The 26,174-nt window shown below is 34.7% G+C and overlaps 1 protein-coding gene across 9 annotated transcripts in view; it reads right to left on the bottom strand.

Annotated features, from left to right (window-relative positions):
- Positions 1–26,174, bottom strand: part of LOC115211684 (rho guanine nucleotide exchange factor 11-like) — a 387,012-nt gene that overhangs the window by 275,180 nt on the left and 85,658 nt on the right. For all 9 annotated transcript variants that reach the window (XM_036502748.1, XM_036502742.1, XM_029780328.2 and 6 more), the window contains one exon: positions 2,984–3,069. In XM_036502748.1, coding sequence (XP_036358641.1) covers positions 2,984–3,069 — 86 coding nt within the window. The remainder of the gene's footprint in view (positions 1–2,983; positions 3,070–26,174) is intronic.

Here is a 26,174-nt window from a genome sequence, read left to right as displayed (position 1 = left end):
TATTATTATTATTATTCTGTTTGACTTTTGCTTTACATTTGTACAAGTTGGCTCCAAGTCTCACCCAGAGACCTCAAGAGACAACAGGTTGGAAGTTCATGTTGTTGTTATGCCTAGTGTGCCCATATATTTGGTCTTGTATTTAGTGTTGTACCAGTAAATGTCAAAAAAAAAAAATTATGTTTGTTTTAAAACTTGAGATTACATAGAAAGTATTTTGCGTAGGATATGAGCAGTTCCCATGAACACTATCTTTTGAATTTCTGCCATTTTTGGGTTTCCTGGTATCTGAGTTAGGTAGCAATCAGCCCCTTTTGCTATCATTCCCAGGGCACCTATGACAACAGGTATTGTTTTAGTCTTCAGTTTCCACATTTTGCTGATTTCTATCTCAAGATCTTTATATTTGCTCAGTTTTTGGTAGGTCTTGACAGATATGTTTATAACGATTAGGACAATCATATCAATGAGGAGGCATGTTTTTTGTTTGAAGTCTTTCAATGTGTTGTCTGGCCTATTTGCATCTATCTTTCTGTCAGTTTGAATGGTGAAGTTCCAGAGGAGTGAGATATGATCATTTTCAAGCACTGGAAGTGGTTTGTGTTCCCACCAGTTTTTATCATGGGGCAAGTCCAGGCTTTTGCAAATTACCCAGTGAATAAATTGTGCAGCTCTATCATGCCTGTTGAGATACTCTGTAGGTGCAAGAACACTGCACTTGGAGACAACATGATCAATGGTTTCATTTTGTTGTTGACATATAGGACATGTTAAGCTACTGCTGTTCTTTAATATGTTGGCCTGGTAGTTCCTTGTTGTTGTTATTATTATTATTATTTTTAACTTAGGTTTTGTTGGAACTCCTGGAGTCTAGCATGCCTAGCAGGCTTGCTACCTGCAGCCTACGGTGCCATTCTATCTGTTCTTTTCAACTATCTAATACTTTCCTGATTATTCTGGCTGTGCCAAGAAAGCAAACCTTTTGTAACAGCTCTACTGAGCACTCTATTCTGATTTCCTTTATGTTTCTCTTGATGCCTGAGCTGGCAAACTCATTAGTACACTGGGCAAAATGCTTAGCAGTATTTCATCCATCTTTACATTCTGAATTCAAATTCTACCGAGGTCAACTTTGCCTTTCATCCTTTTGGGGTTGATAAATTAAGTACCAGTCAAGTACTGGGGTCAATGTAATTGATTTAACCCCTCCCCACAAATCTCAGGCCTTGTGCCTATAGTAGAAAGGATTATTATTATTATTGCTAAAAAGGGGTAGCAAGGCAGCAGAATCATTAGCACTCTGAACAAAATGCTTAGCAGCATTTCTTCAAGCATATTGTGTCCTGAGTTTAAATTCTACTGAAGTTGGCTTTGCCTTTCATCTTTTTTTGTGGTCAATAAAATAAGCACCAATTGAGCACTGGGATCAATAAAATAAATACCAACAGAGAACTGGGGTTGATATAGTTGACTAGCTCCCTCCCCTCAAAAAGAAAACAATGTTCATGAAAAGGTTGGTGGATTGATAGAATTAAAGTATAATATTAAAAAAAACCTCGCAGTATATGTTTCAGCTCTGTATATTCTGAGGTCAACTTAGCCTTTCAAGGTCAATAAAATGAAGGACCAGTGAACTGCAGAGATCAATAGTAGTGACTAAAACCTCCTCCTCCAAATTTCAGCCATGTGCCTAAATTAAGAACATTCATTACTTATGATTAACTCAGCATTTAAACCAGTCATATCCAGCCAAAATATTCTGTTTTATGATTAAAATGTCAAGATCTGGCCTTTTACATCTATCATACAATGTCATTCTAAAAATATACAATCATATTGAAACCTCAAAGCTATGAGATAATGCATGGTTAATTCAAAACAACGTGAATAAATATTTGACAGTTATCTGAATGGTAAATGGTTAGACAATCAACAACTTCTATGAAATATATTCTAATTGAATTGTTGCTAGCTCAGCCATTTTAACAGAAAGTGCCTTTGCTAACACTTGAAACACTTGTTCTTTAATCTGTCATCATCATTTTAATGACCATTTTTCTATGCTTACATGGGTAAAATGGAATTTGTTGAGGCAAATTTTCTACTGTTGGATGCCCTTCAAGTCATCAACCTTCAGCTGTTTTCCAGCAAGGTAATATTCTCCCATAGTCAGGCATGTTTCCACAGAAGATTGGGAGCAAATTTTGCTTCCAATAATAAAATTGAAGTGTCAAGCACAGTTTGATGCCTTGATTCTTTTAAGCCAATATTTTAGGAAAAATCAAAGAATCACAACAAAAGGAGGGATTAACCTCAACTGTAGCTTTTTAGCATTCAGTTTACTCAGCCAAGTGTAATGCTTATTTATTCACATTTTCTTGAATTAATCCTGCATTATCATGTAGCTTCAAGATTTTGATGAGGCGATTACAGTTTTTAATGACATTGCAGGGTAGGTGTGAGAGGCTGGATCTGGTTGGTTTAAATGCTAAAGGGTTAGACAAGTTAAAGTCAATATGTATCAAGAGCAGAACCTAGGGCTGTATTTTTGTTCTATTTATCCCCCCCCCCCCTGTTAACCAAGTTTTTGAGAAGTGAATTTAGCTGTGTGAAAGAAATGATGTATTCTTGCCAGGTGGTGTCTGTTGAGAACCAAGTGCATTTTAAACACCTGAAGTGCAGCTTAGCTGACAATCTGCCAAAAATGTTGCCACACTTCTTGTGCACCTACTGACTGCTTTACTGAGATACAGTAGGAGAAATATAGCTAAATATACAGTTCAAGGAAACCAGTTCAGAATTTTGTTTAGAACTGATCAGAAATGGTTTCTTTTCTTTACCTATTCTTTCCCATCATTTACTAAATATACACTACTGGAAGCAGTCAGTGGATGGGATGTTAAGTTACAAGATACATTATTAAAATATGACATATTCTATCAGAAAATAGTACCAGCTTACAACTAACTGATATAAAATTTACCTGAATCTGAATCAACAGGTATGGGAGGTTTGGCCTCTTTTCTGGCAACTGGTTGATCATCCTTGACTGTACGAAGGCTTCCCAACCTGCAACAAAAACAAATCATTTTGAAATAAAAAAATATATATATTTTTAAATGCAATACATTTTTGACATAAATTACATATGTACAGGGTGTTCAGGATAAATTTGACAATTTTTTATGCTTCAGGAACAGCTTGATGTATTGGTGAACAGTCAATAGCATTGGTGAGTATAAAGATTAAAGTTGTAGTTGAATAAAAATTAGATGGTACGGAGGACTGGAAGCCATCTGAATATTGGAAAACAGTTACCTGCATCATGATGATTTGCACCGGGTATCAAAATGCCGACACCATGACTATGGTTCAATGCTCTGTGAACATGTAAAAGCTCTAAGACTTGACAAGGACAGCAGCAATGGAGAAGTACAAAGCCATGACCAGCAGGAAGGGATACAGCAGGCATTCTGACTGCATCCACCTACCAGAATTCATTCCGTTATCTTTGAATAGGGTCAGCTAAATTCAGATGGCTATATGAAGCTGCTACAGACTGTAGTCAAACCCTGGTTGGAGAGGGTTGTTGCTGGAAGGCCATATGTGTGACAGCAAGATATGGTCCCTTGACATACCTCCAGAAAGAACCAGAAGTGATTGGCAGAGAATTTCTACTACTTCGCCAACCCCAATTTCTGGCCCTGGTTGTTATCCCATGGATTACTACGTGTGGGGTACAGTTGGGAAAGACACCAACCACTGCCTACAACATTAAGCTAAGCTAATAGCCAAGATCAAGGAAGTGTTCAAAGAGCTTCCCAGGAACACAATGAGGAATGCATGTGCCAGGTTCCAGAGCCACCTTAAGGCCGTGGTGGAAGCTGAGGGTGGCTACTTTGGGTAAACTGTTTATCTCCCAGTCATAATCTCATTGATATTTTTCCATTTTTTATAAATACCTTTATTTTTGGATGGGATATTGTGGTTTCTTTTCCTTTTATGCAAACTGTCGAATTTAGACTGAACACTTTCTATATGTGAGTTAACAATAAACAAGATATATTCAATCAACTGAATAAGTTTATTTAAAATGAAATCCATGTATAATATTGAAATATTGGTTTTGAATAAGAGAAATATTCACAAACTAAATATTTATCAGTTTGCAAATGACTTCTGTAGACAATAGAAAAATTCAAATTTAAGACTTAGAATATATATCAAGGATAATATCAAATTACTAATTATTACTAACCAAACTATTTTATTTTTTAATTTTCTTTTAAAGACGTCTAAATTATATATATATACATTCATTCACAGAATGGTTCTTATTTCTTATGAAAAAAAAAAACTTATAAATAATTAAAAATAATAATTAGGAAAATGGTTTTAACAGCCTCTACCAGAAGACAGCTAACAAGAGAGAAAATAAATGTTCACTTTGACTCCACCAAACTAACCTCTCCCAGATGTCATAGGGTCAGGATGGTTGCTATGACAACTGACTGGCAAGCAAGTGTAACCAGACACTAAAGCAGGGTTCTAAGCTGCTGTTTCCTTAATATATAAATCTGATAGATATGAAGGAACCATAAGCAGCAGTAGTAACAGTTGTTGAGAAGTGCTGACCCATGTGTCAATCAAACAAGCTATTACTTACTACCTTTCTTCAAATAAGTGTAATTACCATATTAGTAAGTGGTTTACAACACCAGTTTTACATTAATAAGTCAATGCAGTTATAAATATGAAATTAGACAAATATTTCCAAACCTTATAACTATATTAATTAAATTAATTCACACAGCCTTAACTAGACAGAATACATTCGTGCATGCATCTGTGTGCATGTGCATGAAACATGTCTGTGTGTGTGTGCACATATGCATGCATGCACACAAGCACAAGAATATGCTAAATAAACGAGTTAAAAAGCAATTGCCTATATGAGTGTGTGTGTGTGTATGTGTGATGAGTGATTAAGAAGTTCACTTTGATTTCAGGTTCAGTCCTACTGCTCAGTACCTTAGGTAAGTGTCTTCCAGTGGGCCAACACCAATGCTCTGTAACCTGTGTCAATTGGGCTAGCAGTACACAGGAACTTAGTGGAAGACCATCATATGCATGCATGTGTGTGTGTGTGTGTGTGTGTGTGTGTGTGCGCGCACGCGCATATGAGCACGTGTGCGCATACACACATCTTCATGTCTCCACTACTTGACAACTGGTGATGATACATTCACATTCCCATAACTTGGTAGAATAAATAAGTTCCAGATTTAATATAAGTCATGTGGTCAACTTTTCTTTTTTTTAACTAAACCCTTTATGGTCACAGTTGACTGGCTGAAACAATATGTTTCAACCCACTGATGAGGTCAGAGGCTGTGTGACCCAAAAACTTTGATTGACCAATAAACTAAAAATAAGAAGAATAAAAACCAAAGTGAAGATTGAATAAATAGTGTGTGTGTTCAATTGGCAAAAAAATAAACAAAACGACCATCACCAAGTATAACAATATCTGTTTCAACTCACATTTTCACATCAAGAATCTTACAAAACAAATCATAAACATATACGTGTGTGTGTGTGTGTGTGTGTGTGTGTGTGTGTGAGAGAGAAAGAGAGAGCAAATTAATGTGAATCAATGTCTGTTTGTGCATATATACATTTTAAGGTTCTTAAAGTATATGATAGATAAAAATATTATTTCTTTTAAACATTTTATTGTTACTATACTTTTGTTGAAATATACTGCCTTTGCTTCAGTTAATTTTGAAAATAATAGAAAAATTTAGTAAAATAACTTCATTATCATTAAAATAATGTTTGAAACATAAATTAACATGAAACCTTCATGGGAAATTTAATTTAGATTACTTTAAAACAGGAAGTGTGTTTCAAAGAACCAGGGGCAGTCTTGGGCAGGTTGAGATTAAAAGGGTTAAAACCAAGTTTTGCTTTGTAAGTATCTATTCTATGTCAACATGTTATAGTTTCTACAATCACTCCTTACTTCCTTTTTGTCAAACTATAAGTACTTTTATAAGAACAGAATAGAGTATGCCTAGTCTTCACCTGGGGGAGGGGAGAGAGAGAGAAAATTGTCAAGAAAAATATAAGCATGTTATAATGGTAGCAACACAAACATTAAAAGAATTCAGAAAATATACAAGAAGGAATTATTAGGAGTGGACTTAACAGAATGTTATTTTCTAATTTGAAGGTGGAATTCAATTGAAGAAGTTAAAAGTAAACACAAAAGATAAAATATACAAAGCTTCACAAGTGGATTTGTATTGACATTTAAGTAGAAAGAGAGTATAAATAAATGGATAGACTGTTTCTATGAGGAAACAATCTCATTCATAAAAGAAAAAGCCTAGCTGTGCAGAAAATAGCTATGACATAACTGATGGTAAATTATACTAGACTCTATTCTTTATGGAGACAAAAATATATACCAGAAACCTCAACTGAAATGTTTTTGCATCATTATTTAACACCCTTGTTCTATACTAGTATGAATTGGTCAGTTTGATGAGTCCCAGTAGGTTCAAAGATTTCATCAAGCTCCAGTGTCTGCTTTGACAAGGCTTCTATGGCTATATGCTCTTCCTAATGTCATCTACTTTACAATTACTTGTTGAATTTTTTACCACCTCTTGTAAATTTTTGCATTGTCTATCTGTCTGTCATTTCTCTCATTACATTTGTGCTATTTCACACACATAGACACATAAACATACTCAGCCACCACACGCACACACAAAGTTACTACAAACTCCTGAGGATAAATACTTGACGTTTTGACCCACAGGTCAATAGATTGGCTAGCGTGGTGGGCAATTGATTATATCAAACTTAGACCTTAACTGGTAACTATTTTAGTGACCCCCTTTCCCTACTCCTTGAAAGATTAAAGGTAAAGTCAACCTCAGTGGATTTTGAACTTGGAACAAGGATATGTCAATAATACAAAGCATTTTGTACAGCAATGATGATGCTGCCAATCCCTTCCCTATTACAACTAGCTTCTGTATCATCAATTGTCTCTACCTAGTATGGTATACACTTTTCAAGAAGCAGACTACATGAAACAGCTTATCATCTGACAAGCTGCACAACTAAAAATTCAAGGTAATTTTTCATTAGCTCTGCCATTTAGACTGTCCCATGAGTTACAGGTTGCCCACGATTGGTCTATACCTAGAAAGTTTTCTTCATTGCACACTACAACAAATAACTCTGATGTCCCGTTTTCTCTTATTCATGCATACTGACATTACATATCCAGTGGAGTGTATTTACTTTATTTTCTTTTTGTGAGCCTTTGCAAATCCTTCACATTCCTTGCCCATGTATTATTACTATACTTCATACACAAGTATCCCACAGTCTACCTTTCATTCAGAAAGAAGCCTTTGCTGTCAACAGATGCTACAGCTCTCAAAACTGTCATGCCACCATAGCATTTTGCAGCACCTGTCTCCACTGATTAGGCCACCTAGGTAACAAAAACTACCAAATACTTTAACTCTTTAGTATTTAAGCCGGCCATATCCAGCCCAAATATTCTACCTGTTTTATGCTCAAATCAGCCAGGTCCCATCTCTCACACCTACTCTACAATGTCACTAAAAATATACAATCATATCATCAAAATCTTGAAAACAATGTGAATAAATAAGGATTACATTTGATAGAGTAATCTGAATGTGAAAGGGTTAAATGAATCTTTAGAAGGATTCCAAGGGCGACTTATCCATCTAGATACATCTGTGTACATAAATATGGTTAACAGATACAAAATAACAGATATATATGAAGATATATCATGTTGCAAACTTCTTGAGTTCACTGATGCATGAGGTGCTCCATCATTGCTAAGACCATGCTATAGCACTACCTCATGTATCAGTATATCATGTAATTCAATAATGTGAGCATGCACATCTGTGTGTGGATGTGTGAGTGAGAGAGAGAGCATATCATTAACAAAAGGAAATGTTTCATCTTCAAGTTGAGAATGCACACCTGACTTGATGTCTATGTTACTTCTCACAACAGGATCTGATAGAGCACGTCTTACCCAATGATTTCAGGATCTGACTTTGTGTCAAAGAAACTTAAAGTGCTCGTTTAAGAAGTGAAATAAAAATAAAAAACAAAAGCGACCACCACCTTCAAGAAACTGAACAAGTTTAAACACCTTTCAACAAGCAATGCTAATATTCAAACTGATTCCATATTTTTTTACTTGCTTTATTCATTGGGCCATGGCTGAGCTAGGGCACTGCCTTCAAGGGTTTAGTTGAACAAATTGACCCCAATTCCCTTTTTTTCTAAAGTCTGATACTTATTCTTTTTGTCCCTTTTGCCAAACCACTAAGTCACAGGCATGTAAACAAACCCACACCAGTCAAGCAAGGAGACAAACATAAACACACATACATATGACAGGTTTCTTTCAGTTTCCTATCTACAAAAACTACAAAATTCACAAGATAAGCAATAACCTCTTTTATCAAACCAGTAAGTTACAGGTATGTTAACAAACACCAATTATCAAGCAGGAAAACAAACATAGATATGCACACATACATATGACAGGTTTCTTTCAGTTTTCCGTCTACAAAATTCATTTGCAAAGCACTGAACTACCCAGGGCTATATTAGAAGACACTTGCCCAAGGTGCTTTGCAGTGGGACAAAAGTTATATTACATTCATAATGCAAATATAGAAGAATTCATAAGTCTTTATTAACAATGAGTCACAAAGTGAAGTCAGCTATCAACAATAGTTTATAATAATACCTCAGTTTAAAATTCCCTTGAATGGGAAAACAAGACAGGAAGCTGCACCAGGACTTGATCTATACATCTGAAATCCAGGCAGATGTCCTTATTTACAAAATTTTTATATTTTAAGTAAATGCAAAGCCAGTATCTAATTATCACTGATCTAATCCTACAGGTACTTCTTTTAGATTTTGCTAATTATGAAATGAGGGATTATGCAAAAAAAAAATAATTCTTCACATTATATTGTATATTATTGATTACTTTAGATAATGTAAGGTGCAGAGATGTGTCTGTGTGGTTAAGATGTGGTCTTGGGTTCAGTCCCACTGTGTAACACTTTGGACAAGTGTCTTCTACTGTGGGTCCAGGCCAAAAAAACATTGAGAGTAGATTTGGTAAACAGAAACTGAAAGAAGCCCATTGTGTGTGGTTATGAGATGGAGAGAGCTGGTATTTCCTTGTGTAGACATCACATGAAAGTTGTAAATGAGTGTCATCATCATACAGCAGTGTTCTTTGTTCCCAGTCTTCTGGGAAAATATTATCTTACGTAGAAACAAGTGAGGGTTGGAGACAGGAGGGGCATCAAGCCACAGAAAAATCTACCTCAACCATTTCCATCCGACCCATGTGGGCATGAAAAAGAGGGCATTAAAATGATGATGATGATTTAATGAAAACCTGATAGGTAAAATGTCTCATTGTCTTTCTTCACTTAATGGAGAAATAGGAAAAAGGAATAAGATAAAGAAGCAAATGAAAGGGTGAGTTATATAATATTCACAGTGACATTAATATTTGTACATTTTAGCTATTTTTATTCAATCTAGAAGGGTCAAAACCAAATCAATCTTAGCAAGACTTGAGCAGGAAGTCTTGGACTTATTATCAGCACCATAGTTAGTAATCTTATTTAATTTTAGACTCAAATTCATTGGACAAGGCACTCATCTGTGAATGTCTGTTGTTGGTTATTAAATTCCAACTGCAACTATTCAGCCTATTAAAGTTTAAGCTGCTAAGTAGGTTGTGTAAATTTAGAATACTTTAAACTAGGTGTGTCTTACTTATTTTTCTTGGCCATTTACAACACTTGATCATTTGAAATATTCATGTTATTTTATATCTGCAACACAAGTATTATCATACCATACCAGATTTCTAGTTGATAATTGTGCTAAAAACAGTATAAAGCTTGCTAATTGCCATAGGATACAGTATGCATCAATGACTGGTGAAAACATCTATCTTATCATTCTATTGCTTGTCATATATGTTCCTCTCTATGAACAGGTGTTAAACTTAAAAAGTCAATATTGATTTAAATCTTTTCTCATATCACTGCATCGTTCCCACTACAGTAATAGGTTTTATAGGGGGGGTTTTTTCCAAGAGGGGTATATAATCAATTAAATTTATTCTAGGATATTACTGATTATTTCATTACAGACTGTTTGAAGAATTTTGCTTCCCAATCTTGTGGTCTTGGGTTCAGTCTCACTGTGTGCTATATGTTTCGCTGTGTCTCACTGTCTTATATTATAGCCCCAGGCAGACCAAAGCCTTGTGAATGGATCAGTAGGCAGGAACTAGAAGAAGCCAGTTGTATCTCTCTCTCTCTCTCTCTCTCTCTGTGAGAGTGTGTGTGTGTACCTTTGCCAAGACATTATGTGGTGATTGTAAATGACGCTTAGAAATAAGTGAGGGCTAGCAACAGGACATGTATCAGCCATAGAGAATTAGCCTCAACAAATTCCATCTCACCGTCCATGCAAGCATGGAAAAATGAGTGGTAAATGATAATGATGATGTGAAAGAGAGAAAAAACAAGGTCTCTGAGATGGTATCAGAAATTTCCAAGACTAGTTCTGTAATATGCTAACAGATGGCAGTACACAGTTGCATGTGCAGTGAGAGCTAACAGTGACCTTCATGAGGTAGTGTGCCAAATGACATAACTGTTTTTACTTCACAAGTTGTGAGATTTGTGTTTTCCTGATCACATGTATGATGCAGTCTGCAATTTTGCATGTATGATGTAGTCTGCAATTTTTAAAATTAATTACTTATCCGCTCACTCAAACACAAACAAAGAAAAATATCAAAATGCTGTCAAATACCACCAATAATTATTTTCTGTGAAACCACCATGAACTAAGGGAAAATAGAAGTTTTCAATAACTAACCATAGGGTAAAAAATCACAAAAGCACAGTTCATTTAGCTATCAACCAATGCAGGCAATAATTCCATCCTAATTTTATCTAGGGAGCATAAAATTCTAGGAAAATAGAGTTTTTTGGGGGTTTTTTTAAGCATACAGTACAGAAAAGGGTAAAAAGCATAGATATTTAGCCCCCGAGGGGTGATATAAATCCTTGAAATCTAGGTTAAAACAATTCCTTAAGTTACTTTTGCATTAAAACATTCAATTTAGAAATGTTAGTATTAATTTTATTTAATTTCTGTAAAACTAAACGCACTCATTTACAGTTTGCTAATCATCAAAGAGAGAGAGAGAGAGAGAGAGAGAGAGAGAGAGAGATGTAGAAAGAAATTCATGTATCAAGCCTTATGAAAGTTAACTGCGGATAAATTTAAGAAAACCACAGTGAAGTACATGTGTAAATGTGTGTGTGAGTGTGTGTGCATGAAAAACGTGAGGATTTGAAGGTGGAAAGTGTTAGCGACAGCAACAGAGAATGGAACATAAAACAGATAAGCATCTTATATTAGATCTAAAATGTTTTGGATCTCATGGATAATATCATGACGAAAGGAAAATAACCTTTGCTGGTTTATCCAAAATATGCCAGAAAGAAAATGACAAATATTAAAATAATCACGAAGGTGAATTGTAAATACCATACAATATTCATTTATTACCTGTCTGACCTTGTGGGACAGAAAATTTGAGCAATCCTTAGTGGAACAATCCACAACTGTTTTGCTTTACCATAGGTATGTAGATGACATTAATATTCTAGTTAGGACAAACTCTAGTAATTGTTATGTAGAAACCAAGAGGAGCATAATGGAGAGCATCCAGCACATAGCTAACTTCATCCACCAAAGTATCAAGGTAACTATAGATTATCCCACAAGACACCCTAACAATAGACTCCCTGTCCTTGAACTTTGGTTAGAGACCATGAACAACAGAGTGCAGCTCCTCCACTCCTATTACATGAAACCCATAGCTTCTAAATATGTTGTTCACAAGAACTCAGCTTTGTTATAGAACATGATAATCAACATACTGATAGCAGACTTAGTTAGGATAATGAACAACATGTCCCCACTATGCAAACCCTATGAAACAAAGAAACATGTACAGAACTTCATGCACTGCATGTAATTCTCTGGACATGATCAGAAAGATAGGGTTCAGGTATACAGGGAAGCTAGAAAGAAGTTAGATAACATTATATGTAATGAAACCAATGGTACCTGCCCTAGATACAGAAGTAAAGTCTGGAATAGGATACAAAAGTTTGTAACAAAACAAACAGGGTGAACACGTGGTACAAGGCCAACAAATATCAAGGAGTGATATTTGTAGAGGCCACAGCCCAGGGAGAACTAGCCTGAAGATCTAGGAAAGCTCTAAAGGAGGCCAAACTCAACATTAAGATTGTTGAAAATCCAGGGAACTCCATCAGATCACAACTATGTAGGATGTACCCCTTTGAGAATACCACATGCACTAATGAAAACTGCATGGTATGTAAGATTAACCCTGGCATTAACTGTTGAACTAGAAATGTAGTCTACAGCATAAGGTGCATAGAGGGTGCTTGTAAAAACAAGAACATGATATACATAGGTGAGACATCTAGAAGCATTGCAGAGAGACTAAATGAACATTTTAGACAATATGACAACAAAAAATAGTCCTCCATACTTTGCCAACATGGAGGCACACTGGGTCAACCTAACATCCGTATTTTATCCAAGCACCCGAAGGACCTGACACTCAGACAAATACAGGAGTATGTCTTCATAAATGAAACATCCCCAGTACTAAATAGGAAATATACGTAGAAGGTAGTCATACCCCAATACCTACAGTTTATATATACACAGGTAGAGTTCTTAGTAGGCTGTTATGTAGACGTGTGTGTGTGTGTCGGTAAATGGACATATACATAAACAGATAACTAGATAGATAGGCACATAGGTAATACAGCAGAAATACACACACACACACACACATACATACACAAATGAAAACTGAAACACATGTTCGTATACACACACATATCCATACATAACAGACGCATGTACATTGTCACACAAACCTATACACACACTCAAACATGCACATACAAGAAGACAGGTACACACACACACACATGCATATATATATATATATGCATATATACACACATAATATATGTGCATACACACATGCATGCATACATGTGTATACACATGCACACTGATGCATATATGCACACAAACAAAAATGCAGCGCTGATAATGGACAGAGATAATGTCTATTGAAAAGGTTGCAAAACAAAAAAAATTTTAGAAAAAATAAATAACTAAATGAGTGGAAATCAAACCAGCGAGTCTGTTAAATAATAAGGCACTAAAAGAGAATGACTCTCCCCAGACACAATAAAATATGCTTCAACACACAAATTCAATAAAGAATCTGGATAACCAAATACAGAAACGAAATTATCATATGAGACATTAAAAAAAAAAACTGTTCTATCTCCATATTCAAAAAAACTGTTCTATCTCCATATTCATAATCAAAATTGACCAAATTAGGTAAACAAAGAAATGAGTGAGATTAGTGGCATTGGATGTAGCTTAATTGACCTACATTGCCTGATCTGTGTTCCCAAATTGTTTCATAATGATGTTAATAAGCAGGTTTAATTGGGATAAAAAATGTTTTGTAGAAAAGATAGAAATTAAGACTAAATTTACTCATTTTCATTGTATCTTACTTTTCTACTTTCTAATACAGAGAAAGTAATCTGAGTGTTCAGGACAATAAGAAAGAAAAACAAGTCATAACTGTACAGCAAAAGACATTATTTCTCATTTGAATGCTTACTTTCCATGCTGGCATGGGTAAGACAAAATTTGTAGAAGCATATTTTCCATGACTGGACACTTCTTATCACTAACCTTCACCTGTTTTCCAAGCAAGGTGATGTTTCTTGTTAGTCCTTTGAACATGAACTACATAGTGGCTACATGAATAATGGGGACTTATTACAATCAGAGTACAACATCAAAACATGTAGTCATATGCACACACACACACGCACACACAATAGGCTTCTTTCAGTTTCTCCCTGCCAAATTTACTCATAAGGTATTGTTTGACCTAAGGCTATAGTAGAAGAGACACTTGCCCAAAATGTCATGCAGTCAAATTGAACCTCAAATCATGTGGTTACAAAGTGAACTTTGTACCTATGTACCTAAGTATGAATATAAATAAATATGGTGCTCTAAGATGGCCAAATCCCAAAAACTGAAACCAAGAACACACACAAAAAGAAAGGTAATTACAAATCTATTGGGTTGGTGCATAATTATTGCAGCTTTTTTTCAACAAATTTTATTCAACAAAAACAATAACAATATTTAACAAAAACATCTTTAAATGACAGTCTGGCCGTCTGCTAAACAAATGGGAAGCAGTAATTGAAGTTGATGGTGAATATGCTCCAGAATAATCATTTAAAGATATTTTTGTTACATGTTATAGTTATTGTTGAATAAAATTTGTTGGAAAAAAAGAGCCACAATAATTATGCACCAATCCAACATTTAAGCTATTCTTTTACTAGTTTTAGTCACTGAACTGCAGTAATGATTCTCAAATCAGTATATCATAACATTGTCAGTAATAATATATAACTGTACAATCAGTCCTAAAACTATCGTTGATATCACTCCTTAACACATGGCTTAGTGGCCAAGGTATCTGGCTCATGACCATAAGATCATCAGTTCATTGTGTTTTTGTGTTTTTGAGCAGTCTTGTCACAATCTATGTCAAGCTGAATCTCCTTGAAAGCTATGTTAAGAGTACACATATCTGTGGAGTGCTCAGCCACTTGCCTGTTAATTTCACAAACAGGCTCTTCAATTGATTGGATCAACTGGAAACCTCATGATCGAAACCAACAGAATGCCAGTATATAGATAGCTACATGACAAACACGCAAATTTTCTAATAAACTTTTATCAGCCATAAAGTAAAGTATTGGATTTAAGTAAAATGTATTAAGAAAAACATTTCAAGAACTTTGAGATAATTTTTTAAAAAACTTCATGGAATTCCAGTATCACTGAGAAACCGACTAGGATAGCCAAAGTAAACACCATTTAGTACAATGGGTTTATATGGGTGAAAGTGAAACTATATTAAGAAGATCACTTGGCAAAGATCAAGGGGTCTTATCTTGTGAGTTATTTGGAAACCTCATTACTGTCAGTGCCATGAAAAAGAAGCACCTGGTATATTTTGTAAAGTGGTTGGTATCAGGAAGGGCATCAAGCAGATATTGGAATGTGACATAATCCTTTGGTTAATCAGATCCTGTCTAACTGCACAACCCATGCCAGCATGGAATACAGTCATTAGATGATGATGATGGCTCAATCCCTCTGCACAGCATCTTGAGCAAGTAATATCTGTTACAACCTTGGGGGTCAGCCCAAATTTCACATGCAAGTGAAATCTGATAGACAGAAACTCTCTCTCTCTCTCTCTCTCTCTCTCTCTCTCTCTGTGTAAGCCTGTCAAGCAAACTGTTCCTGTTATTGGATGGAAAACAATCTGTTGCCTGATTTATAACGCCAACACCTGACCCCTAGGTACTTTTACAGAGTCCACTGCTTCAATTACTCAGGTCAGATCAAGTCTCTGGTCTGAGCACAACCTCTTCCCATTTATCTTAAAGAGCTTCTAAAAGGAGCCATACATATTGCCCTTTTTCTTCTGCTTAGGCCATAGTGTGTGTGTGTGTGTGTGTGTGTGTGTGTGTAGGGTTAATTTCAAGTTTGGTTACTGTAAAGAGAATACAAAAAAAACTAAGAAGTAATATAATTTACAAAAAATTACAATGAATATAAAATTGTACCATTATCCATCCACTGCCTTGCAACCCAAACCAAGAGAGAAAATAAGAGGAGGTGGTAGTGGTTATTGTAGTTGTGATAGTGGTTGTTGTGGTAGCAGTGATGATAGTGATAGTAGTGGTATGCACAAAAGTTTCTCATAAAAAAAGATCTTTTGCCTTCCATTAAACCAAGAGATATTCCTCATACTATTTACAACCTGTTGTTTGTGCAGCTGATATAATAGCTATCAACTACTCACAAATAATATGCTTGAAAAGTCAGGATACAATGATAAAAGGTAATTTGAACGATACTCAACGATACACACTGCACTTATTAAACACACACACACACACACACACACACACACAAAAAGAGACAAACTAAACATTATCAAACATGACTAAAAGATTTCCTGATAATTTTTAAATAAATTATGTAAAACTATGGTTCCTTTTGTTCAGTGTGCACCTAAATATATCTTCCTGTGTATATTTAACACCTACATTGCTAAATCAGTCAAACTGAAGTGTATTTTATGTATACAACATCAGTTCTTCCAAGAGTAGGCAAAAATAAAAGTAGGGCGTGTGAAGTAAAGGAAGAAATTATATGATAGAACAGACTATATCTTTTCTTTGGAACAAAAAAATTATATGTAGTTAAAAATAGTTCTGTTTATATTTATGCTATATTTTACTTCAACCTTAATTTAACCACTGCCACAAGGTCCATTCCTTACTGCAATATGGTGGTTTGTGTGTCTCAATGACCCTGAGAGCTATGCCAGTAGAGCACAAGCTCTGGACAGGGCTGCTCATGCTTGACAGGCCAAAGGATAGAGGCCTGGCTAATATCAACCACTGGGTTTGTGTAGGACCAACACCCCTGTCTAAGAAAACAAAAGATACAGAAGATTCAATGACAATTCAAAACCAACAAGACCTGGGAGAGAATGACTTCCCTCTAGAGAAACATATGAAGCAAAATATTGAGACAGAGCTGAAAAAGCATGGATCCAACTAGAGAAAAGCATTAAAGACAGCCTAGAGAAAAGTTATCAATGGATTATGCCCCATAGGAGGCAAAGGGATCAAATAATTTAATTTAACGAGTACATAGTCTGCACAGGACCAGATTTATTTGTTTCAATAACCTTTTTAAAATTTCATAATGCTATTAATACTGAAACTATTGAAGTGAAACTATTATCTCACACATATATATAATGTATATGTGTGTGTGTGTGTGTGTATATATATATATATATATGTGTGTGTGTGTGTGTGTGTAAATCAAAGGTAAAAAACAACAAATGGAAAAGGTCAAAACATAACAAGCAGGAAAAGGATGATAACACAACAATGGCAAACAGGACAAAACAAGAAACATGGATCATTCACACACAATTGCTTCTTCAGTCGGAGTCTGGAGTGTCTACATAGTTTTGCCCAATTCTCTCTGATACTACTCAAAATCAGTTGGGCCAGGGGCTTAAGCTGAGGGCATTAAGCCCCTGAGCAAGGCAAACAAATGTACATATACAAACAATATACAAACACAAGGAAATAACAAGCAGAAAGGGTCTTTCAACTATTGGACAAATGTAACATAAAAAATAGAATTATACATGTACATATAAAATGGACAAAAGCCTTTCGGATATATATATATGGGTTGGGAAAAATAATGGAAACACCTAAAAATTTCAAACAAATTTATTTTAATATGGGATAAGACCACTTTTGAAAATAATTATAGCTTGAATTCTACGAGGTATGGACTTGTACAAAGTTTGAATTGTTTCCAAAGGAATTTTTGTCCATTCTTCAGCTAAAATAGTCTCCAGTTCTTGTAGTGATGATGGTGAAGGATATTGACTCCTTACTTGTTTTTCTAAAATACACCATAAATGTTCCATAATGTTGAGATCTGGGGACTGTGGTGGCCAGATAAGTTGTTCAACTTCACTAGAATGTACCTCGTGCCATTCAGTAACAATAAAAATAAACAAACTTTTGATGGTTTTATAGATATTTCAAAATTATAATGCTATGATGCTAGGTGTTTCCATTATTTTGTTGAACCCCTGTATATATATATATATAATGTGTGTGTGCATGTGTATAAAGAAAACAAAGATCATGTTCTCTCAGCCACCAGGCCAACCCTATGTGGAACCTAACCATCTTTGTCCAGGGTACAAGATTAGATGTGGTTGACTCGTTCATCTACCTTGGCAGCACTCTCTCTAGAGATGGATCCCTTAATTCTGAAATAAACCTGCGAATTGAAAAAGCCAGCATTTGGAAGGCTTGAAAAACATGTGTGGTCTGACAAAACCAAGCTTAGTATCTATGAATCTTGCATTTTAACTGTCCTCCTGTCCTCTTCTGAGACCTGGATAACATATCAGCACCACAGCAAGGATGCAGGATGACAGGTTGCCAAAGCAGTTGTTTTACAGGGAGTTACAGCATAGCAAACATCCAAGACATAAACCTAAGAAACATTTTAGGGGTGCTGTTAAAAGCAACCTTAAGGCTCTTAATGTGAAAGTTGAAGACTGGGAGCAGATGAAGCAAGATCAATCAGTTTGGAAACAAATGATCTACAATAGATGTAAAGCATTTGAAGCTTGAAGAATTGAACAATCTATCTTGAAATGAGCACTTTGCAGATAGGACTTAATTACAATCCCAGACATTTTTCTGCTTAAAAATATCTGTAAGATCTACAGTAGAGTTTGTTTGTCAAGAGCAGGACTTGCTAGTATATCATATATCACATCATATATCATATCATCACATTACATCATATCATATATATCATATCATACAAAAGGCAGCAAGCTGGCAGTACCATTAGATAAAAGGCTCAGCAGCATTTCTGTTTTTTTACAGACTGTCAACTTTGCCTTTCAATCCCTTCAGGGTTGATAAAGTACTAGTCAAGTGCTGGGGTTGATGTATTTCCCCTTCCCCTCAAAATTGCTAACCTTGAATCTTACAACAAACCTGTTCTGAGGGAATGTTGTAATTCCAGTCAATTATACATTATGGAAGTGAAGCAACCAGCTTTATGAATCCTAGCACCAAAAAAAAAATTGTATTATGACTACAAGGAATGTAGATAGCATACAAGATTGAAAACTATGTGAAAAACTTCCATTAGTATCAGAGATTTCACTGTAAAGATATCTACACAGCTGATATAAGGTTAAAGTGCAAGGTTGGTTAATGATTATATGGTCATGAATGCAAGCCTTGTTAACTGCTGTTATTTACCCTAAGATAGCCATATCCATTCTATTTTTTTATCAACCATAATGTATCTAAAGTTACATTTTAATGTGCCCTTTTTCATAAGATGGTAAGGTGTAATTTTCATGAGAGTTGCTGCTATTTCTATCAGGTTGAAACGCTACCTCTCAAGTTGTGCTCTGAGATAAATTACATTACTGTTTAATGTCAGTTTTCTCTATTAAAAAATGCCAATCCAAACTGTGTGGTTAATAAGAACATCTTGACAAAACCAGCAGATCCAACAATATACAAATATGTAAATTTGTACATTAACATATATGACGAGGAGTTGATTAGCTTTATTTGGGATCTGTAAAGGACCTCTATATAATAATAGTCAATATACATGTTGGCCAGTTGATTTCTCCAGTCATATGGAGAGAGGGGGAAGAGACAATAAAAGAGAGATACAAATACTTAACACAAAAGGTGAAGGATGAGAGCACATACTTGGCATGGTGGCAGACAATGAGTAAAATAGTGCCTCCCTACACACACACACACACACACACACACACACACACACACACACACACAGTGAGATAGAAAGAATTATAGTGACAGAGTAAGAAGAAGAGAGTGAGTAAAGACAGAATAGTTATAAGAAGGGTCACACAAATGAGAAATTTGCTTTTAATTTCATTTGTGTTTTCACTTCAGCATTTAGTATAAGCAGCAAGAAATTTCATAAAAGTTTGATTATAACTGTAAGAAATTAAAAGAAAATATATAATATTTCTTGATACTACCCACAACGGCTAAAGTATACTTCCCAAGTTATATCATATGACTGATAACACTCTAGAATATATATATACATATATATATATATATATATATATATATAATCATTATCATTTTAACATCCCATTTTTCAATGCTAGCATGAGTCAGAAAGAATTTAGTTAAGGAAGATTTTTCTATGACCAATCCGGTTGTTTCCATGTAAGGTAATATTTCCCCATGACATTAACATTTGTTTACAACTATCATGTGATATCAAAGCAAGGAGACAATAACTTTCAGTTTCCATCTACCAAATCACACACACACACACACACACAACACACACACACACACACACACACACATCAAATTAACTGGATTGTTTTAAAGCAAAAACACCTCATTATTCTGAGAGTAATAACTTTTTATAAATTCAAAAATTGGAGTTAATTAAGGATTTCAAATGGAAGACTGAAACAAGGAGGTGGAATACTAATTCAAACTCTTTGGTAACCAAGTCTACTAATACTTCTACATCAAGGACAAACAGACCATTTTCACAAAATAAAAGTGAATTAAAATAATTATTTAAAATTCTATTTTAAAAAATACCTGAATGTCAAGACAAAAATAAAAAAAAATTTTTTAATATTTAAAAAACACATTCACCACCCAAATGAACTGATAGAGCAGTTCATTTATGTTTTATATGAATTAAGTTTCTCTTTACAAACTAATCAGAAGTAGTTGTCATTAAAATTTCAATCAAGTAATATTTCATATTAAACTAGGAATGTCATTTTATAGGTTTCTCACATAACCACAAGAAGTCAGGCTTACCGACAGTTGAATACTAAAGTGAAACCTGCTGTATATCATGGCATATAATATGCACTTTTTTTTCTCCAAAACTTGTCTCCAAAAAGAATCACCCTTATATGTGAAGTTGACCTCCCATAAGCTTCAATACACTGAAAATTCTTTTGCTAAATATGCACTGCTCAAATTGAGGTGCATTTTTTATGTCATCAAATACAGTACCGGTGTTCTATATTCCTCACAATTTTATGACACTTTCATAATGTAATTAGTATAAGACTTCCAATATTTTAGATCAATATTCAGCTGTAAATTTCTTTGCAAGATTTCATATTAGTCCAGTAAATCAACTTCAGATAAAAATATATATGCCCATTTATCCAGTGTATTTCTCTTCTTTTTCTGTTCATGCATTTTGACAAATTTTTAAGGGTTTTGTGTTGGAGATCAATAACAATTTACTGTTCCTAGTCATTGTAAAATAAAACAGCGATAACTCTAAAATAGCTAGCTGTAAAAATACTTGTGATAGCTCATGTAAATATTTATATTTTTAAACCTGTCCAACTTATAATAAAAATTTGAAATTTTCTCTTCATATATTTTTTCCAAAATGATTGATACATAAAATAGTTGGTGCATTGAAAAGTATCTAACCATGAAAACCTATATTATTACCTAACACACTTTCTGTTAGACATTCTGTCTGTTAGACTAAGCTTACACCAATATTACAAGTGTTTGAGAAAATGCCAAGTATGGCCAGACATCTTAAACCACTTTAGCATGGAATTATGGATATTTAAATGGATGTTGATAGAGAACTAAGATGCACACACTTCTGTCTTTGACCTTGTAATTTGGATTTAACTTGCCAACAGAGCAGACTGTCCAACATCTCACAAACCTCCTGAGACTTTGTTTCTCTTTTTGTGTGGAATATAACTAAACAAATAATGAGTCCATTGGTGTAGTTACAAGGGACCAAGATTCCCATATTAGTAACTATACCCAATTCTGTGTATCAATGGTACAAGTCTTTTACTATGCAAGAAATGCGCAATTTTATGTCATTATGAAACTTTGTTGCCAAGAGATAAGGGTGTTTCAAGTTCACAGTTGCAATCCAGAAGAATACAAACAAATGCCACCAGTTTGTCTACACAAGACAAAAATGAATTAATCTTCCACCTCAGCAAAAGAAGATATGTGCTTGATGGGTCAAGAATCTGGCACCAAATTTGATCAGACATTCCACCAGTGCACAGTAAATGAATAATATGAAGTGAAGATAGAGTATTTTAAAGTTGAAAGCCATTATTTTCCTCATTGTATTATTGACCTAAGAACATCCAACTTAATCTAAAGTAATGGTTAAATAAGATTTAGTAAATGGATGTAATTTATAAAAATTTTCAAATACCTAATTAATCTGAAAAAAATGAAGAAAAAATGGTCTAAATTAGAAGAAATCTAAATGTTATCATATACCAAAGAGAACAAACCAATTGCTCTTTAAATGTGACTTGGGATACTGAGGATGTATTATTTAACATATTCAGATTTCAAGTTGATATTAGACAATACATAACTATTGCATTGGCAGGGGGAAAGTGGTACTTTAGATACAACTGTTTTCTATATTTTTATTGAGCATGCAGGCTGTATGTCAGTAATATTGTAGCTCAAATTTAATAACTGCTGCAAACTTTTGCAATTAGCTGCAATGATAACACCAGTGAGTTAATACAATATTTATCTAATTATCTAAAAAGGATAGAGTTCACTGTTTAGTCGCTAATAAAATTATCAAACTGAAGCACAGGCATGGATGTGTAGTTGGGGAGCTTACTTCACAACTACATGGTTTTGGGTTCAGTCCAAATGCACTGCATTATAGGACATGTATTTTCTACTATAGCCCTGAACCAACTATGCCTTGTGAATGAAATTGGTATAGAGAATCTATACAAAGCCCATGATATGTGTGTGTGTGTGTCTGTAGGAGCACTTACAGTTTGCGATTGCATAAAAGAAATTTTTTTTTTAAATCATTGAGCTATGGTGGTGTTTTCTATTGTCATTTCTCTGCCGACAATTTATCCAGCATCTTTGCACTTTTAAAGTCTAGTGAAATGAAAACTCCCTTGCTTGAAAAACAGGTAAGGGTTAGTGGTACAAAAGGCATCTGGTTGCAAAACAATGCTTTAACAATATGCATTCATCAAACCAATGTTAGCATGGAAAAACAGACATAAAACAAGTCCCCAATTATAATGGGGACTCAATGGAAATTAATCAATAAACTAATGAAGCAAGAAAATAGGCTTGATTTCAGTTAGCAAAACAAGCCAGGAGGGAAAATGAAGGAAAAATATTTCATCATCCACCTCTCACACACACCCTTCCATCCCTTCCCACATGAATTTATAAAATACCAATAATGTACAAGAGACATGAAACAGATAAGTTATTCATTCAACAAGTTAATAATATCTTTACATCCTACACAGCTATTTTCTTCATACTAAATCTTAAGTTACACGGCACTAAATTATTAATCTTTTGTTGAAATTACCAAATTGATTTCTAACATCAGCACGTATTTTTAGAGTAGGAAAACAGCTGACTGAATTAATCCTTGTGCATCTATGGTACTTGTTTGAGGTAAAGGATAACGATGAAAGAAAAAATAAGTACCAGTAATGTACTGAAATTAGATTTTACTGACATCTCCTCCTTACAAATTTTTGAACTTGTGCAGGTCAGAAATCATGAATTCAAAATTTTTATGTTTAGCTCTTGATGGCCTCTTCTACTGTATAACTAAAAATATTACTCTATACTTTTGGTACAAAAAACAGAAATTAGCTAGATTATCTGCATAGAAAGTGTACTGATATGAGAAACAGTAATAACAAGGAATTTAGTTTAACAGGTGTGCTAGTTTATCCAAGCATAAGTTTCTGCTCCAATTGCAAATATCCTGTCATAGAAATATGTTAATGAACATCATGTGAACTGGACTGACTGACCTACCTGCAACCTATATAAATAAATGAACACATTAGAGAAGAATGACTGACCATTCTTAATGAGAAAATATTTATCTTAATTATATAAAAGGAATAATCTCCTTGTCTCTGACTTAGATGTTAGATCAACTCAAGAAAAGTAAAACAGGAATCGTATACATGACAAGAGAAAATACTGCTCAGGAAAACTAGGAGACCAGTTAAGGACATTCTTCAAACTCTACTATTAAGACATAGAAAGCAGCTATTCTTGTTGCTAATAAGGGTTTATTTCATTTTTCAGTCAGAAAGAAGGGCAGTATCCATGGCTTTCTTCAACTCCTCTAAGACCAGTAAGAGAAAGAAAGGTAAACACAAATTAAAGACCTGTCAATGTTTGCAACAGAGTGAACTCTTCCACCAAAGCACCTAAGAATCCAGTGTTGGTGTTAAACAGGCTAAATAGCAAGTCTACTACCCAAACAGGAGACAGTGGGATTTGAACTCAGAATGCAGAGACCTGAAAGAAATACTACAAGGTATCTTAACCTACAGCCTTGTTAGTCCATCATTCTAGATGAGTACTTTATTGCCCCACAGAAGTATAAAAAGGTAGAGAAGACTTCAGCACGATTTGAACTCATACCTCAAAACATTTCATCCAGCACTAATGACTTGGCAATTCACCACCAGTTTAACAGACTAAGATGTTGCTATGTAATAATGTAGTTTGAACTACATTGTTCAACTAGGGTACTAACTATTCTGACTTCATCATGAACAGGCTGTCCAATAACAGTGAACACATGCGCTTCATTTAAAGTACACTCTCAATTCAATTTGGTTAAATGACCTATTTGCAGGCTATTGCAGGGTGTGTTTTGTGTATGTGTGTAAACTGTAATGTGTGTATGTTTGTGTGTGTGCATGTAAACAGACAGATATGTATTTATGTATGTTGCTGTCATGTATTTTACTGAGAACCTACATATACTGGATCTGTTTAACCTGAGCTCAGAGCAAGGCTACAGAAATGTAATATTATACAGACAATGAATGAAGATTTGCAGTAATCTGAGAGAGAAGCCAGGTGTACATTGGGGATATATATATATATATATATATATATATATATATATATATATATATACACACACAATCTAACCACTGAGCCATGCTCAGTGGTTAGAGCGTCGAGCTTACGATCATGAGGTTGAATCCCGGACCTAGCTGCATGTTGTGTTCTTGAGCAAGACACTTTATTTCATGTTGCTCCAGTTCACTCAGCTGTAGAAATGAGTTGCGGCATCACAGGTGCCAAGCTGTATCGGCTTTGCCTTTCCCTTGGATAACACTGGTGGCATGGAGAGGGGAGGCCGGTAAGCATGGGCGACTGCTGGTCTTCCATAAACAGCCTTGCCCGGACTTGCACCTGGGAGGGTAGCTTTCTAGGTGCAATCCCATGGTCAGTCATAACTGAAGGGGGTCTCGACATATATATATTATATATATAAAACAAAAAAAACGTAATTGGACAAATTTCAAATTAATTAGCACATTGACCATAAACTAATTCCAATAGTTTTTTTTTCTTTTAAATTAATGCGTAACATTAAAATAAGTCTCACGGCTATGAAAAAAAGTAATAAGGTACCTATCCATATGATATCATGTGAAGCATTATAAATATTTATCAGAACTCATCATCATTTAACATGCTGGTATGAGCTCCTACATCTGTTTTGGCATGGTTTCTACAGTTGGATACCCTTCCTAATGCCAACCAGTTGACAGAGTGTACAGGGTATTTTTTTCAAAGCTCTAGCATTGATGGGGTCACCAAGTACAACTCCTACAAAGTAAATATGCTCCACACAGTAGCACAACACTTGTCTGAACAGATCTGGAAGAGTAACTTTACAGGAAAGGATCCAACTGAGATAGACTAATTCAATCCTTTTGTCTGAAAGCTAAACATGAACAAAGCAATTATTTTCTATATGATTCCTGATACAAAATAAATCGTAACTACCATCAACATTTTTTAATGTTGACCACAAAAATTATAGAATTTCTCTCTATTATTTTCATATAACCAATTAAAAAAACATCTCTTACTTTATCAATATTCTTTTATTCTTTTACTTACTTCAGTCATTTGACTGCAGCCATGCTGGAGCACCACCTTGAAAGGTTTTTAGTTGAATAAATCAACCCCAGGATTTATTCTTTGTAAGCCTAGTACTTATTCTATTGGTCTTTTTTTATTTTTGCCAAATTGCTAACTTACAGGGACATAAACACACCAACATCTGTTGTCAAGTGATGGTGGGGGGGGAGCAAACACAGACACAAACATATATATATATATATATATATATATATATATATATATGTA

The sequence above is a fragment of the Octopus sinensis genome, linkage group LG5, assembly GCF_006345805.1.
Source record: "Octopus sinensis linkage group LG5, ASM634580v1, whole genome shotgun sequence".
Classification (NCBI taxonomy): Eukaryota; Metazoa; Mollusca; class Cephalopoda; order Octopoda; family Octopodidae; genus Octopus; species Octopus sinensis.
Note: the sequence above shows the minus strand (reverse complement) of the source record. Positions and strands in the feature narration are given on the sequence as shown.